Source organism: Melopsittacus undulatus, chromosome 4 (genome assembly GCF_012275295.1).
Source record: "Melopsittacus undulatus isolate bMelUnd1 chromosome 4, bMelUnd1.mat.Z, whole genome shotgun sequence".
NCBI classification, from domain to species: domain Eukaryota; kingdom Metazoa; phylum Chordata; class Aves; order Psittaciformes; family Psittaculidae; genus Melopsittacus; species Melopsittacus undulatus.
In genome coordinates this window covers 520,200-533,058 of record NC_047530.1, presented here as the reverse complement: position 1 = coordinate 533,058, position 12,859 = coordinate 520,200, and the positions used below count along the sequence as shown (strand labels likewise).

General features: G+C 47.9%; 1 protein-coding gene across 5 annotated transcripts; it reads left to right on the top strand.

Annotated features, from left to right (window-relative positions):
• The first annotated feature begins 6,192 nt into the window (after positions 1-6,192).
• Positions 6,193-12,658, top strand: GATD1 (glutamine amidotransferase class 1 domain containing 1). Of its 5 annotated transcripts, none has more exons than XR_004079633.2 (8): positions 6,193-6,277; positions 7,196-7,272; positions 7,551-7,656; positions 8,368-8,475; positions 9,051-9,145; positions 10,482-10,730; positions 11,300-11,411; positions 11,927-12,658. XR_004079633.2 is itself a non-coding variant. In XM_005141792.3 (8 exons), the coding sequence occupies exons 1-8, from the start codon at positions 6,220-6,222 to the stop codon at positions 11,931-11,933; spliced, it is 657 nt and encodes a 218-aa protein (XP_005141849.1). In that variant the 5' UTR covers positions 6,193-6,219; the 3' UTR covers positions 11,934-12,658. The 5 variants fall into 5 exon arrangements, 3 of the variants coding, with proteins under 3 accessions (XP_005141849.1, XP_030898396.1, XP_030898397.1); XM_005141792.3 differs by having other exon boundaries at positions 10,482-10,575; XM_031042536.2 differs by having other exon boundaries at positions 10,482-10,575; positions 11,924-12,658.
• The last annotated feature ends 201 nt before the right edge of the window (positions 12,659-12,859 follow it).

Sequence of the window (12,859 nt, the reverse complement as noted above, 5' to 3'; positions counted from 1 at the left end):
AATGGGAAGTTATCTTTTAAGCTTAAAGGGCACAGAATAAGATGTCTGAGCTGTCATGGCAAAAATGAGAGGGTACTTAAGCCAGGTTCATCACACTGAAGGTAGTCATACAGAAAGCTGAGATCACCTGGAATTGAGATGGTGACACAAGGAGCTACTGAGGGTACTGCAGTATAACTGAGACCTCGGCTGGGAACATGCCCCACATGCCATGCAGCTGCCCTTGGCTCTGTCCAACACTGGTTTGCTATGTCTTTTACTGCGTCTTGCTGTGGTCTGCTCGGTCACTTTGCCTTGACTGGCCCTGAGGAGTTAGATCTGTTCATCAGATTAGGATGAGTTTAGGATGGGTTTAGGATGACTTTTTCCTCTTTGGGATCATCAGTCCAGCCCTGTGACCTGGTTTCCTGTTTAATGCCCAAATTCCTAGGCTCAAGATGCCAGATGTGGCTCCATTGGTTTCTGGTTCTAATTCATTGCTTGTCCTTCATGGATTCTTTGGCTACTGCACTGTATTCCCTTTCCTTTCCCTGCCTTCTTCCCAGATGTGGGCTCTCCACAAACCCTGCCCTGGGGCTGGGACAGGCATAAGCTCTGCTCAAGGTGAAGCTGCCTGTCAGTCAAGTGGGGGGTGTTGTGGCTGCTCGGGAGATGCTGACACTAGTGCACACTACACTTGGCTAAGGCCAGTGCTGCTTCAGTCCTACAGTCACTGGAGCACCACAAGTACAAGCAGAGAAGAGAGGTTCTCAAGTGCTGATGGCAACCACCTGTGTTTCTGCTGGCCTTGAAGAAGCAGCTCCAGGAGCCTCCTGCAGGATTGAGGATACAGAAGATGGGAAAGATTAAGGATGCAAAGGTTGAGGATGCAGAAGACTGCAAGGATCCTTTGGTGTGAATGGGCTGTTATCACTTGATGCAGGAATGCAAGAGTTCTGGGCCTTGAGAATCCACACCTGATTCAACTAACCATGCTGATAAGCTGGTATCAAAGCCTGCAGGATCATAGCTGTTGGCTTTCCAAATGCATGAGTTTGGTTCTCCTGCATGTTATAGTCCCACTTGCTGCTTTGTGCTCTGCCTGGATGCTCTGGCACACGGCACCTGGGGACTTGTGCTCTCCATTCTTTGATGCCCTTCAAATTAAGTATTTTTGGGGTTTTTTGCTGAAAACCATAACTTGGGTTAAAGAGGATTTGGACCAACACGTTCCTCTTGCTTCTGTTCCTCCTTCAGTTGCTTCCAGCTTGAAAATCACAGAAGACCCCATTACTTTTTCATCACTCACAATGCAGAGCCTTGATGCAGCAGAGCAAGAATAAAGCCACAGGTTCTGTCTGTGCATGATGCTCCAGTACCAAACCTCCCATGGGGAACCTTTCATCACCATTGCAGCTGTAAAGACCTGCATTGTATCCCTGGTTTGGCAGCTTCAAGCACTCAAGGTGATGTGATCACAAGGGTGCCCATGCAGTTAAAACCCAACCAAGAAGTGAATAATTTGGCTTTCTCCAGTTTTGAGCAGCCCTTCTAAAACCTGATGCCCTTCCCCAAGTCACTGCTTAGGGACCGTTCCCATTGATGTCTAAGAGTTGCAATCTGGACCCCCCATTGAAAACCAACTCTGTTCTAGCGGTAGGTGCAGGTTGATAACACACGAGCGGAGCAACTATAAGAGTAGGAAGGGAACATGAAGGTCACATTCCAGGGGATTTTGGTTCTTTTCCTTATGGTTTGCTTGGATTCTGTTACTTTTCCAGGGACTGATCCAAAGCCCTCAGGAAGTTCATGCTGGTAGCAGGGAATTGCCTGTTCCTACCCCCCAGGCATCTTCCCAATGGCACCAGTGGGGTTTGAGTCAGCCCCTACATGTGTTTTGCAAGGGATAGTGATGCTCAGAGCAACACCTTGATTCCTTCCCTGTACAACCAGACCTGCTGGTCACTGACACCTCTTTACCTGGGTTCAGCAGCCAGGTTTGGTTTGGGTTTTGCTTTCAGGCACAATATGCTGCTAAGACACATTTCCTGGAGGGAAATGGACACCTACCTACACACAAAGCTATCCAGCTGATTTCTACCTTGTTGGATTTATAACCTTGTCTATGCTTCTATGGACACTTTGTATGGGCTGCAGCTCAAACCCTAAAATAGTCAAGAATTTTCCTTTCCCATATAGTATTCTATTTCCTTTGACTTAAAACAAAAACAAGCGTATAAATGCAATAATGCAGGTAGACTAGAAATACTAGATTGAAAATCAAAGTAGTTTAGCTTGTCCCATTGTGACTGACGGTGTTGTCCGACACCCAACGCTGTACCCGACCATATTCCAGGCTTTCTATGTAGCTGAATCTAGTATTAGCTTTGATAACCCATTGTATGAGTGGTGGGTGGATGGGTTTGGAAACGTGTGCTCTCTACACATTGTATGTTACTCACGTCAGAAGCTGTATGGCCACTCCATATGCTGTGAAACTGTAAATGATTCCCAATACACCTGTAACTCTTACCAGGATTGTGAGAAATAAACTATATACAGAGATATATATATACACACATAGCTATATTGTATGATTCCTCCTGTGAGCATCTTTGTGTATGTGAGCTGTGAGTGAAAATGGCTGTAATCCCTTTACTCATGCCCATGCTTCTGACAGGTTTAGTGTTCGCTAGGAGCAGTGATCCCAGTAAGAACTGTAAGCAGAGGCAGTTCCTACCCAGATAAATGCCTGAGGAAAGCAGGCAAAGGAAGATGGTTGTTATTCCCACATGGAAGCTAAAGCATGGATTACACTTGTCTGCAGCCACAGAGGCAACATTACTGATCCCACTGATCCCCTGGTCTCCAGGCTTGGCTGGGCAGTTTGCTGGGACCTCTCTCCTCCCACATCCCTGTGGTTTGATGGGTTTTGTCTTTAGGTTGGCCCAGGAGCATCCATCCTCATGAAGAAACAATCCCCTGAATACCTGCTGATATCCAGGGAGGTTCCTGCACACCAGTGAGCCAGGGGTTCCCTTGAGCTTCAGGCTCAAGGAGAGACCTTAGAACAGTCTTCCAATACCTAAAGGGGCTGCAGGAAAGCTGGAGAGGGGCTTGGGACAAGGGATGTAGGGACAGGCCAAGGGGAATGGCTTGAACCTGCCCAAGAGAGGGGAGACTGAGCTGAGCTCTGAGGCAGAAGCTGTTCCCTGGGAGGGTGCTGAGGCGCTGGCACAGGGTGCCCAGAGAAGCTGTGGCTGCCCCATCCCTGGCAGTGCTCAAGGCCAGGTTGGACACAGGGGCTTGGAGCAGCTGCTCTATGGGAAGGGGTCCCTGCATGATGCACATTGGAGCTGGATGAGCTTTAAGCTCCATTCCCATCACAAACCCCTCTGGGGTTCTAGTTACCTTCCTGTGAAGGGGAAGGCAGCAGGGATGCTACAACTTGGAAGCTCTCCCTATAGTCTGGCCTCAGTGGAGGCACCTGCACAAGGTGTCCTTGGCCTGGGATTAAACAGCACTGCTGACTGATAGAGAGGAGGGGAACGGGCTGGAGGATGTTCCTCTTGGGTCTCCTTCATACAAACCCCATGTCTCTTCTCCCTGCCAAGGAAGGCAGCGGCAGACACATCAGTGCAGTTGTGGTGCCAGCACAGGCAGCACTAACAGCAGCTCGGTGCTTTCAAGCTCTGCTTTGGCTGTGTTCCATCCATCCCGTCTGTGTTTCATCTACTCCCTCCTCTCCATGTATTTATAGATATTTATGGAGCATGAAAATCAGAGGCTGTGTTTAGAATTAGCTTTTCCCTGCTCCCTTCCACTCCAGCCTTTATTTAGCCACAGAAAACAAGGTAGTGCCAAGTCACTGTGTTCTATGTGCTGTAATGTGTCAGTTCTGTGCTCTCAGACCAGATCTGAGCAGGAAGCAGTCATCTCATCTGAATTAACCACAACGTCCAGGCTCTATCACAAAGAATGGTCTGTAGGAAGAAGCAAACAGCTCCTTATTGTCCTTGTGATCCCATTGCTGTGCTGTAAACTACTCCTATTTGTTGAGCAGAGAGGGGCTGCAAAGCATTTCCAGTGCTTGCTGGAAGAGAATTCAGCAGGAGACCATTTGGAAAGCAGGGAAAGATCAAGTATTAGGACATCACTGGACAATTTAATCCCCAGCAAGTGAGGCCTGCTTAATCTCTTCCCCTTAAATCATTGTCCCATCCTCTAATGCTTTGGATTTGGGGCAGTTTAGGGAGGGTGGGAGGAGCTGATGGGGTAGGATTGGAGACAGGAGCTTTAGCAAAGCACTGGGCTCACAAGCGAGGATTAAGGAGCATAATGTGATGCTGTGTGCCAGGAAGGCTTTGGCTGATGGGGCAGCACTAAGTCCCTCGCTCGGTGGCTAAACTCAATAGTCAAAGATGCACTTTGGGTTTATTTGGGGTTAGACATGGTTTTGTGGGAGTAAAGATGGACAAAGCAGGAGGAACCTCCAAGTATTCCCATAGCCAGAACACGCTTTAGGAGAGGAGACTGATGGAGAGCTGATTGAAGACACGGACCAGCAGGCAGCCCATGGCATGAGCGACATTCCCTTTAGGAAAGCTGGCAAATAACCAGGAATAAAGGCAGAGTTGTGCTGTCCTCACGGTGTCCTTATCATTTTATAATGGCACTTTCACTGTAATACACGGGGAAGCATTGAGATAAACCAATGGAATTAACGGGGAGGACAAATGTGAATCCTGAATCTGAACAAGGGTTGGAGAAAGTAGAGAGCCCAAAGCAGTGAAACCTGCAATGAACAAACATGTTCCTGCAGGAATCATATCTCATTGAAGATACAGAGCATACACTGAGGGCACAATCCAGACCAGCATCGGAAGGGCTCTGGGTCACTTCATTTAGCTTGCAGTTCTGATGCTCTTTCCAGTGGCTTCAGGAGATGACCCAAGTCCTTCATCCATGGGTTTCACCCAGCATCTCTTCCAGCAGACCACTCTGAAGGCTCCACATGTGTCTCATACCCTCCCATATAACATAACTAGTTGGGGGATTAGTTCAGGGCTGTGAAGAGTCATAGAAGCAAGGAATGGTTTGGGTTGGAAAGGACCTGAAGATCATCCAGTTCCAACCCCTGCCATGGGCAGGGACACCTCACACTAAACCATGGCACCCAAGGCTTCATCCAACCTGGCCTTGAGCACTGCCAGGGATGGGGCAGCCACAGCTTCTCTGGGCACCCTGTGCCAGCGCCTCAGCACCCTCCCAGGGAACAGCTTCTGCCTAAGAGCTCAGCTCAGTCTCCCCTCTCTTGGGCAGGTTCAAGCCATTCCCCTTGGCCTGTCCCTACATCCCTTGTCCCAAGCCCCTCTCCAGCTTTCCTGCAGCCCCTTTAGGCACTGGAGCTGCTCTCAGCTCTCCCCTTCTCTTGTCCAGGCTGCCCCAGCCCAGCTCTCCCAGCCTGGCTCCAGAGCAGAGCTGCTCCAGCCTCCATGGCCTCACTCCATCAGCTCCATGTCCCTCCCTTGCTGTTCCCCAGAGCTGGATGCAGGGGAGATCCCAAAGGGATTTTGTTCCTCCTTATCCCACGTGTCAGGAACACGGCACCATTGGAATAATGTGGTTTGGGTTTGGGTGTTGTGGCAATCGGCTGAGGAGGGACTTGGTGTAGTTTCAAGCATGAGGTTTGGAGCCCAGCGCCGCAGCTGGATGGGGGCATTGAAACCCAGCAGGCATTTCATAGGATCATCATGGAACCATGGAATGGGTTGGGTTGGAGAGACCTTAAAGCTCCTCCAGCTCTGGGCAGGGACCCCCTCCACTGGAGCAGCTGCTCCAATCCCTATGTCCAACGTGCCCTTGAGCACTATCAGGGATGGGGCATCCGGACACGAAGCCTTCCCATTCCCAATCCACCGGTGATGTCACCCGCTCACCCCCCCATAGGTGGACGGTCCCTACACCAACCCCTCAGTGTTTCCGCCCTATTTAATGAGGTAAAACCCATCAATACACATAGAACCCCCCGGGGCACGCAGTGGGGCAGGACACGGCACCAGCTGCCCCTATGATCCGCCCCTATGGGTCCCATTGCTTTAAAGGCTCCGCGACCCCATTGCCTTCCTCCCCCGATCCCTCCGCCACCGCTCTGCGCATGCGCTGTCCACTGCCTCCCTACCCCGATCCCTCCGCCGCCGCCCTGCGCATGCGCGGCCCCCTGAGGGGACGGCGGCCGCCATGTCGGAGCGGCTGGGCAAGCCGAGCTGCCTCATCGTCGCCAGCGCTGCGGCCGCGGGTGAGACGCTCTCGGAGGGGGGGAAACCTTCGGTTCACCGGGTCCCGTTCCCCGGTTCGGTCCGGTGGCCGTAAGCGATCCTGCGGGTCCGCTGTGGCCATCCCCCCTTCCCCGCTTCGGGCTTGTATGGCCGGGGCCCTGCGTGCGGGGCCTTTGCCTTGCTGTGTATGGGTGCCCTGCTGAGAGCAGTTCACTGGGAAGGGATGGGAATGGAGGTGGGTGATAAGGTGACTGTGAGCCGGTAATGATGCCAGGAGGGACAAGAGTATCCTGGGTGCGTGGGGAGCAGTCGAGGGGGTGATGTTCCCCCTCTGCTTGACCCTGGTGAGGCCACATCTGGAGCACTGTGCCCAGTGCTGGGCTCCTCAGTAGAGCAAAGACAAGGAGAGGGTCCAGGGGAGGCCCCGAGGATGCTGAGGGGTCTGGAGCATCCCCCTGATGAGGAGAGGCTGTGGGAGCTGGAGGGGGGATCACATCAATGCAGATCAGTGCTCAGTGGTGACTGCACTGCTTGTGCAGCTGTGTTGTGCACAGATGTTTGCCCTCCACATGTGCTCACCTGCAGTGCACATCTGCACGTGTGCCCTGCACAGCTGTGCTGCTCAGTACCTCCTGTGCATCCCCTCTGCACCTGCTGTTGACACGGGGGCTGTTGAATTGTGCTTCCAGGTGTATGGACCGGGGTGACCCCCTCGGGGTACCCAGAACACCTTCCTCATGTGTTTCTCAACACACAGTTTGCTGTAATGAAGGGTCTTCATTTCTAATACCTTAAAATACCCCCCTGAAATTACTGGGAGCTTCAAAGATGAGCAGTAAACCCAAGCTGATGTACTTTGCTAGGTGAAATTCCCTTTCTGTGGCTGGGATTGAAGTGTGACTGTTGTGTTCTGAAGTCGTTGGGCTCTTGTTTTTCAGGTGTGTCAGCCCAGTCCTTCCTTCACTGCTTTACATTGACGAGTTCTGCTTTTAATCTGCAAGTTGCCACTCCTGGGGTAAGTAAAAATGAGCAGTAATGGTGATTTCAGCCTGAAACCAGTTGATACTGTGATTGACAAGAGTTATACTAAGTCTTTTTGAGAAGTGTTTTATAGGTTTATAAGGGTTTATAGGTTTATAGGTTACTGGGCTCTTTTTAGTTCTGTTTTCTTAATACTGAAGTGTATGAGTGCTTCCTGTATAGTTCTGTCATAGATTGAATCCCAGACTGGTTTGGGTTGGAGACACCTTAAAGCTCATCCAGTTCCAACCCCCTGAACTGTGTTTTTCCTAGGGAAAGCCAATCGATTTTGTGGATGTGAACGAGACCAACATGCGCTGGGTCCAGGACTTCCGTATGAAATCCTATGCTAGCCCTGCCAAGCTGGAGTCCATTGATGGTAAGAGCTTCACTGCTCACCCGTGTATCATCTCCATCTCTCAGGGTAACAAGTGCTTCCTAGTATTGGGAATAGCACCACAGAAAAGGTATAAAACTTCTGTTACTAGAAGAAGCCATAGCAAATGCAGATGTTATTTTGTATGTAAGAGGAAGTCCTAGCAACTGCAGTTGTTGTTGTCCTGTGTCTTGGATTGATATATATTCATATGTATTTTTATGTATAAAACATATATATTGTGTATATATATATTTTATGTAGACACAACATATATTCTCACATGTGTGTGTATATATATACATGATATATACTGTTATTTAAATACTTGTTTAAAATAAGTATTTTGCTAAAATAGAACCTAGCAGACATAGTGGTTTTAGGTTTTGCTCAGCTAAGAATGTCATTAAAAATCACAGAATCCCAGACTGGTTTGGGCTGGAAGGGATATAATCTTAAAGCTCATCCAGTTCCAACCCCCTGCCATGGGCAGGGACACCTTCCACTAGAGCAGCTTGCTCCAAGCCCCATCCGTTCCTAGGTCCTTTGTCCTAAGAAGGACCTTTTTCTCCACATAGATCATTAAGCTCAACACAGGTTTTGACTGGCTTATGTGGGATTGTCTGAATTTTGTCAAATCTGAAATAGGTTTATGGTCAGGCTCATTTGGTTGTTACTTTTATCCCAATGAGTTTATCCTTTCCTCCTCACCAGGTGCTAGGTACCATGCATTGCTGATTCCAAACTGTCCCGGGGCTATGACTGACCTTGCAAACAGTGGGTACCTGGCGAAGATACTGCAGCACTTCAGCACTGAGAACAGTAGGTGAACATCATTAGGTGCTTTGTTAAATAGATAGTAATAAATGTGAGACTGTGACCTTCCAGTGACTTAAAAATGTATATATAGCTGAAGAGCATTCAGAACTTTAGAGATATGTATCTTCTCTTTAGAAGTAGCCTCTTAATGTAAAATGCATACAAAAGAATACCAGTAGCTTTTTAATGCTCATGTCTGAAGAGTGATACAGAAGTGGCTCTCTCCAGGTCTTTGTGATTCAACATTCAGAGCCAGTGTGGAAGATACCAAGATCATCATTAAGGCTGTAGTTAATCAAGACTTGTGTTTGCCTCTCATTTACCATTTGAGCACGTGTTCTCCTCTTTGACTGATGCTGTCTCTAGGCCTGAAGATAACAGCTAGTAAATCTTTGCAAGACTGGGGCTATTCTGTGGTGTATAGGAGAAACCTTACAGCTTGAGAGAGTATGAACTGTGGGGGATAATCTTACTGCAGGAAGGGAACATGCTGTAGCATGAAGAATCTCCTTAACCCTCACCTGTGTTTTGTCTGTTTGAAGATGCTGCTCAAATATGCTTTGGTTTTTCTCTCACAGAGCCCATCTGTGCAGTTGGACATGGAGTCGCAGCCTTGTGTTGTGCCACCAATGAGGATAAATCCTGGGTGTTTCAAGGATACAGCCTGACAGGGGTAGGTTGAGCACTCACCTGGCTTTTGCTGTGTGTGAGCCTGTGATTTCAGGTGATGGAACTGATATTTCTCATATAAATCATCATTATGGTACCCTTGATTTATGTGGAAGAGATAGAGAGTTGTCATTGGAAGGGGGCCCAGCACTGAGTGCATGAAGGGATTGTCTCTCCTGTCATGTGGAGCATGTTTTCCTTCTGATTGTTCAGTAAATAATCTTGGATGCTTGAAACTGAAGCAGTAAAAAAGCTGGAAGTGGCTGCTCAGCTCTGTGCATTCCTTGTTGAGGGCTTTTAAGAACTGCTTTTGGGTTTCATGAGTGCTGGAACTAAGTTTTTGTTTCTTAAGGTGCTCTTTCATTTTAAAAGGCAGAGGAAGTTGTAGGGGAAAAAGCTGTTAGTACAGACTGGCTTGTGATTAAAGTAGATGCTGTTGGTTTATTTAATGCAGCCTTCCAGTATCTGAAGGGGGCCTACAGGGATGCTGGGGAGGGACTCTTCGTTAGGGACTGTAGTGATAGGACAAGGGGTAATGGGTTGAAACTTAAACAGCAGAGGTTTAGACTGGATCTAAGGAAGAAATTCTTTACTGTTAGGGTGCTGAGGCACTGGAATGGGTTGCCCAGGGAGGTTGTGAATGCTCCATCCCTGGCAGTGTTCAAGGCCAGGCTGGATGAAGCCTTGGGTGCCATGGTTTAGTGTGAGGTGTCCCTGCCCATGGCAGGGGTTGGAACTGGATGATCTTGAGGTCCTTTCCAATCCTAACTATTCTATGATTCTATGATTCTGTGTATTCACAGGCCATTTATATGGCAGTTGTACCTGTGTTCCAGAGTGATGCAGACCTCTCTAGTACAACTTCTGGGATACTCTGGCTATGGAAACCATAAGAAAAACAGTGTCCACCTGTGCAGATAGAAACTGAACTTGGGATTCCAGTTTTTCTCTCTTAATTTAAGCTGTATCCCATGTTAATTCCAAAGCAGAATCCTGTTGTTTGCAAGTGGCACAGCATTTGTGTCCAAATGTTTGTGGCCAACACCCAAAGAAGTCTGCACTTTGATAGAGTTAATTCCATGCACACTGCTCAGGGTCTGGTTGATGTGCAGGAGTTCCTTGGTGCCATTCTTGCCCTTAGTTTCTTTCACTTAAGAGTTTTCAGTTTGTCCCCTGTAGAAAATCCATAGAAGCTGATTGTGGTCATTTGGGTTTATGCTTCATTGCTCTCTGATTTCCTGTATGCAGCTGGGAGAATTGTAGGGGGATGTATGTGTTGGTTTTGCTTGGCTTTTCCTGTAAAAGCCAAGCCAGACTTCCTTCCTTTTGTTCTTTTCCAGCCCTCTGTGTATGAACTAGTCCGACAGCCCAATTTTGCCAGTTTGTCCATTATTGTGGAAGACTTTGTGAAAGATTCTGGAGCTACATTCAGTGGTATGGCACTCTCCTCTTGTCCAGGATTACCTGTTTCATGGCTGCGTTTGGGGAATGAATGTTTGTGTGCTGGTTTAACACAAGACTCTGACAGGACATCTCATCTTGCATTCCCATTTCATGATAGGAACAAATAACCTCGTGGATTAGAAATGGTGAGTTGGACCTGCTTGAGAAAGCCATGAGGAGGGCCACCAAGATGCTGCGAGGGCTGGAGCAGCTCTGCCCTGGAGCCAGGCTGTGAGAGCTGAGCTGGTTCAGCCTGGAGAAGAGAAGGCTCCTGAAGGGGAGAGCTGAGAGCAGCTCCAGTGCCTAAAGGGGCTGCAGGAAAGCTGGAGAGGGGCTTGGGACAAGGGATGTAGGGACAGGCCAAGGGGAATGGCTTGAACCTGCCAGAGGGGAGACTGAGATGAGCTCATAGGAAGGAACCTTTGCTTTGATGGTTTTATCATGGAAAATCTGATCTATGCACTTTATCCACCTGATGTTAATTGTATCAAGGGACCAGTCCCGCTGTCCTTCCATAGAAAGTCTTCCTGGTGAAATCATTTCAGCATTTGGGCTTTAAGATTGTCCCTGCCTGGGGTTATAGATCAGCATGTCTGTCACCCAGCAAATCTGGTCAAAATAGTCCTCTTTTGTGTAAATTCCATGAGAGATGTGATACTGACACTGAAGTAGTGTCCACTAACATGATGCCTGTTGCTTTTCCTCCTGCATTTAGCCAGCAGTCCGGATGCTGTGCATGTTGTACTGGACAGGCACCTGGTGACAGGACAGAATGAGAATTCCACTCTTCCCGCAGTCCAGAATCTTCTCATCCTTTGCAATGTCAGGTGAGGTCATATGGGAGATAAGAACTAGGGACCCGTAGTGGTGAGCAGCTTTAGTGTCAGGAATATTGCCCCAAAAGAGTGTTTTCTCCCCTTGGTTAAGTGCTGAAGTGTCATCTGTGTTTTGATGCAGCTTTTCAGGTGGTCGTGTCTTTTGGTAAATAGCGTTTGTGGTTATTAAAAGGTAAAATGGGTTGGGAAATGCACAGCTGTATATCAGGACTGGTAAAATAAAATGCACAATAGGCCCTACTAAATGTTTCAGCTACAATAAACATCTCTTGTGTGTCATTCATTGTGCTTTGGCAAGTTATCAGTTGGTCGGTGATTGTTTTAGGATCTGGGAATGAATGGATTTAACTTTGGTGGTGGCTTCGCTGTTTGACTGTCCTCATGTAGCAGAACACATATAAATAACCACCCCAATCTTCTTTTGTTCAGGTGAATGTGTGTTAGAAGTCCTTTCCTGGCTGTGGACTAACAGGTCGTGTCATGTTTGGATATGTTTCCTTCAGCAGGAAATGAAGGAGCAGGTCTCTTTGCATAGGATGGATGAAGAGCCAGCAGGTTAAGGAATTCCTTGTCTGTGAACTGGATAAAACATCCCTATAAAATTGTCCTGGACTGTGGAGTGGCTGTGACAGTGAAGTAACAGTGTCAGGCTTTGCATAGATGGAAAGGATGAAGGTTGTGACTGAGAACTCTGAAATGCATCACACTCCAGAAGCAATGACGAAACCATCTTGTATTTTTGTTGCTGTATCTTTTTGTTTCACTGCTCTCTAGACCAGACAATTTTCAGATGTGGGAATGTCCTTTTAAAGGGAAGTTGGTGCTATGACTTCAGATTGCTGAAGCTGAAGACCTTATACTAGGCTGATGTTATACTGATGGTTAGTAACTGCCCTGAAGAGCACTTGGAACAATGTGAACCATGTGGTGGTTTTGTTTCAAATAGCAAAATCTACACCCAGAGCTTGACTGGAATGCAATTCCGGATGCAGGGAATGAAGGGAACCTTTCATTTGGTTACTGTCTGAACTCTGAATGTGATGGGCACTTGGATGTGCTTGGAATAGGATGGAAAATGCTCAGCTGCTCTCTGAATAAAGCTAAAGAGGTTGTTTGCAGCAGCTCACGCTATGGTGATGCTGTTTGCATAATGAGCCCTTGTTTCTTTTGCCTGTTTATATTGTTGGACTTGTGTTTAAAAAGCTTGCTCAGCTGTTTCTAAATGGTCTTCTGATGGCTATTTCTCCTTTGTGGTGCTTATGTTATGGTGTTTGTTCTCTTGAAATGCTTGAAATCCTTCTCTTTGGCACGTTACATTGCAGTTGTCTCTTGCTAGAATGTTATGAACAAAGGGTCATTTGGATCGTGTCTTCTGAGGGCCCAGCTATAAGATGGGAGCTGGCCTTCTCTTTCCTTCTGAGCTGCAATGGGGCCTGCTT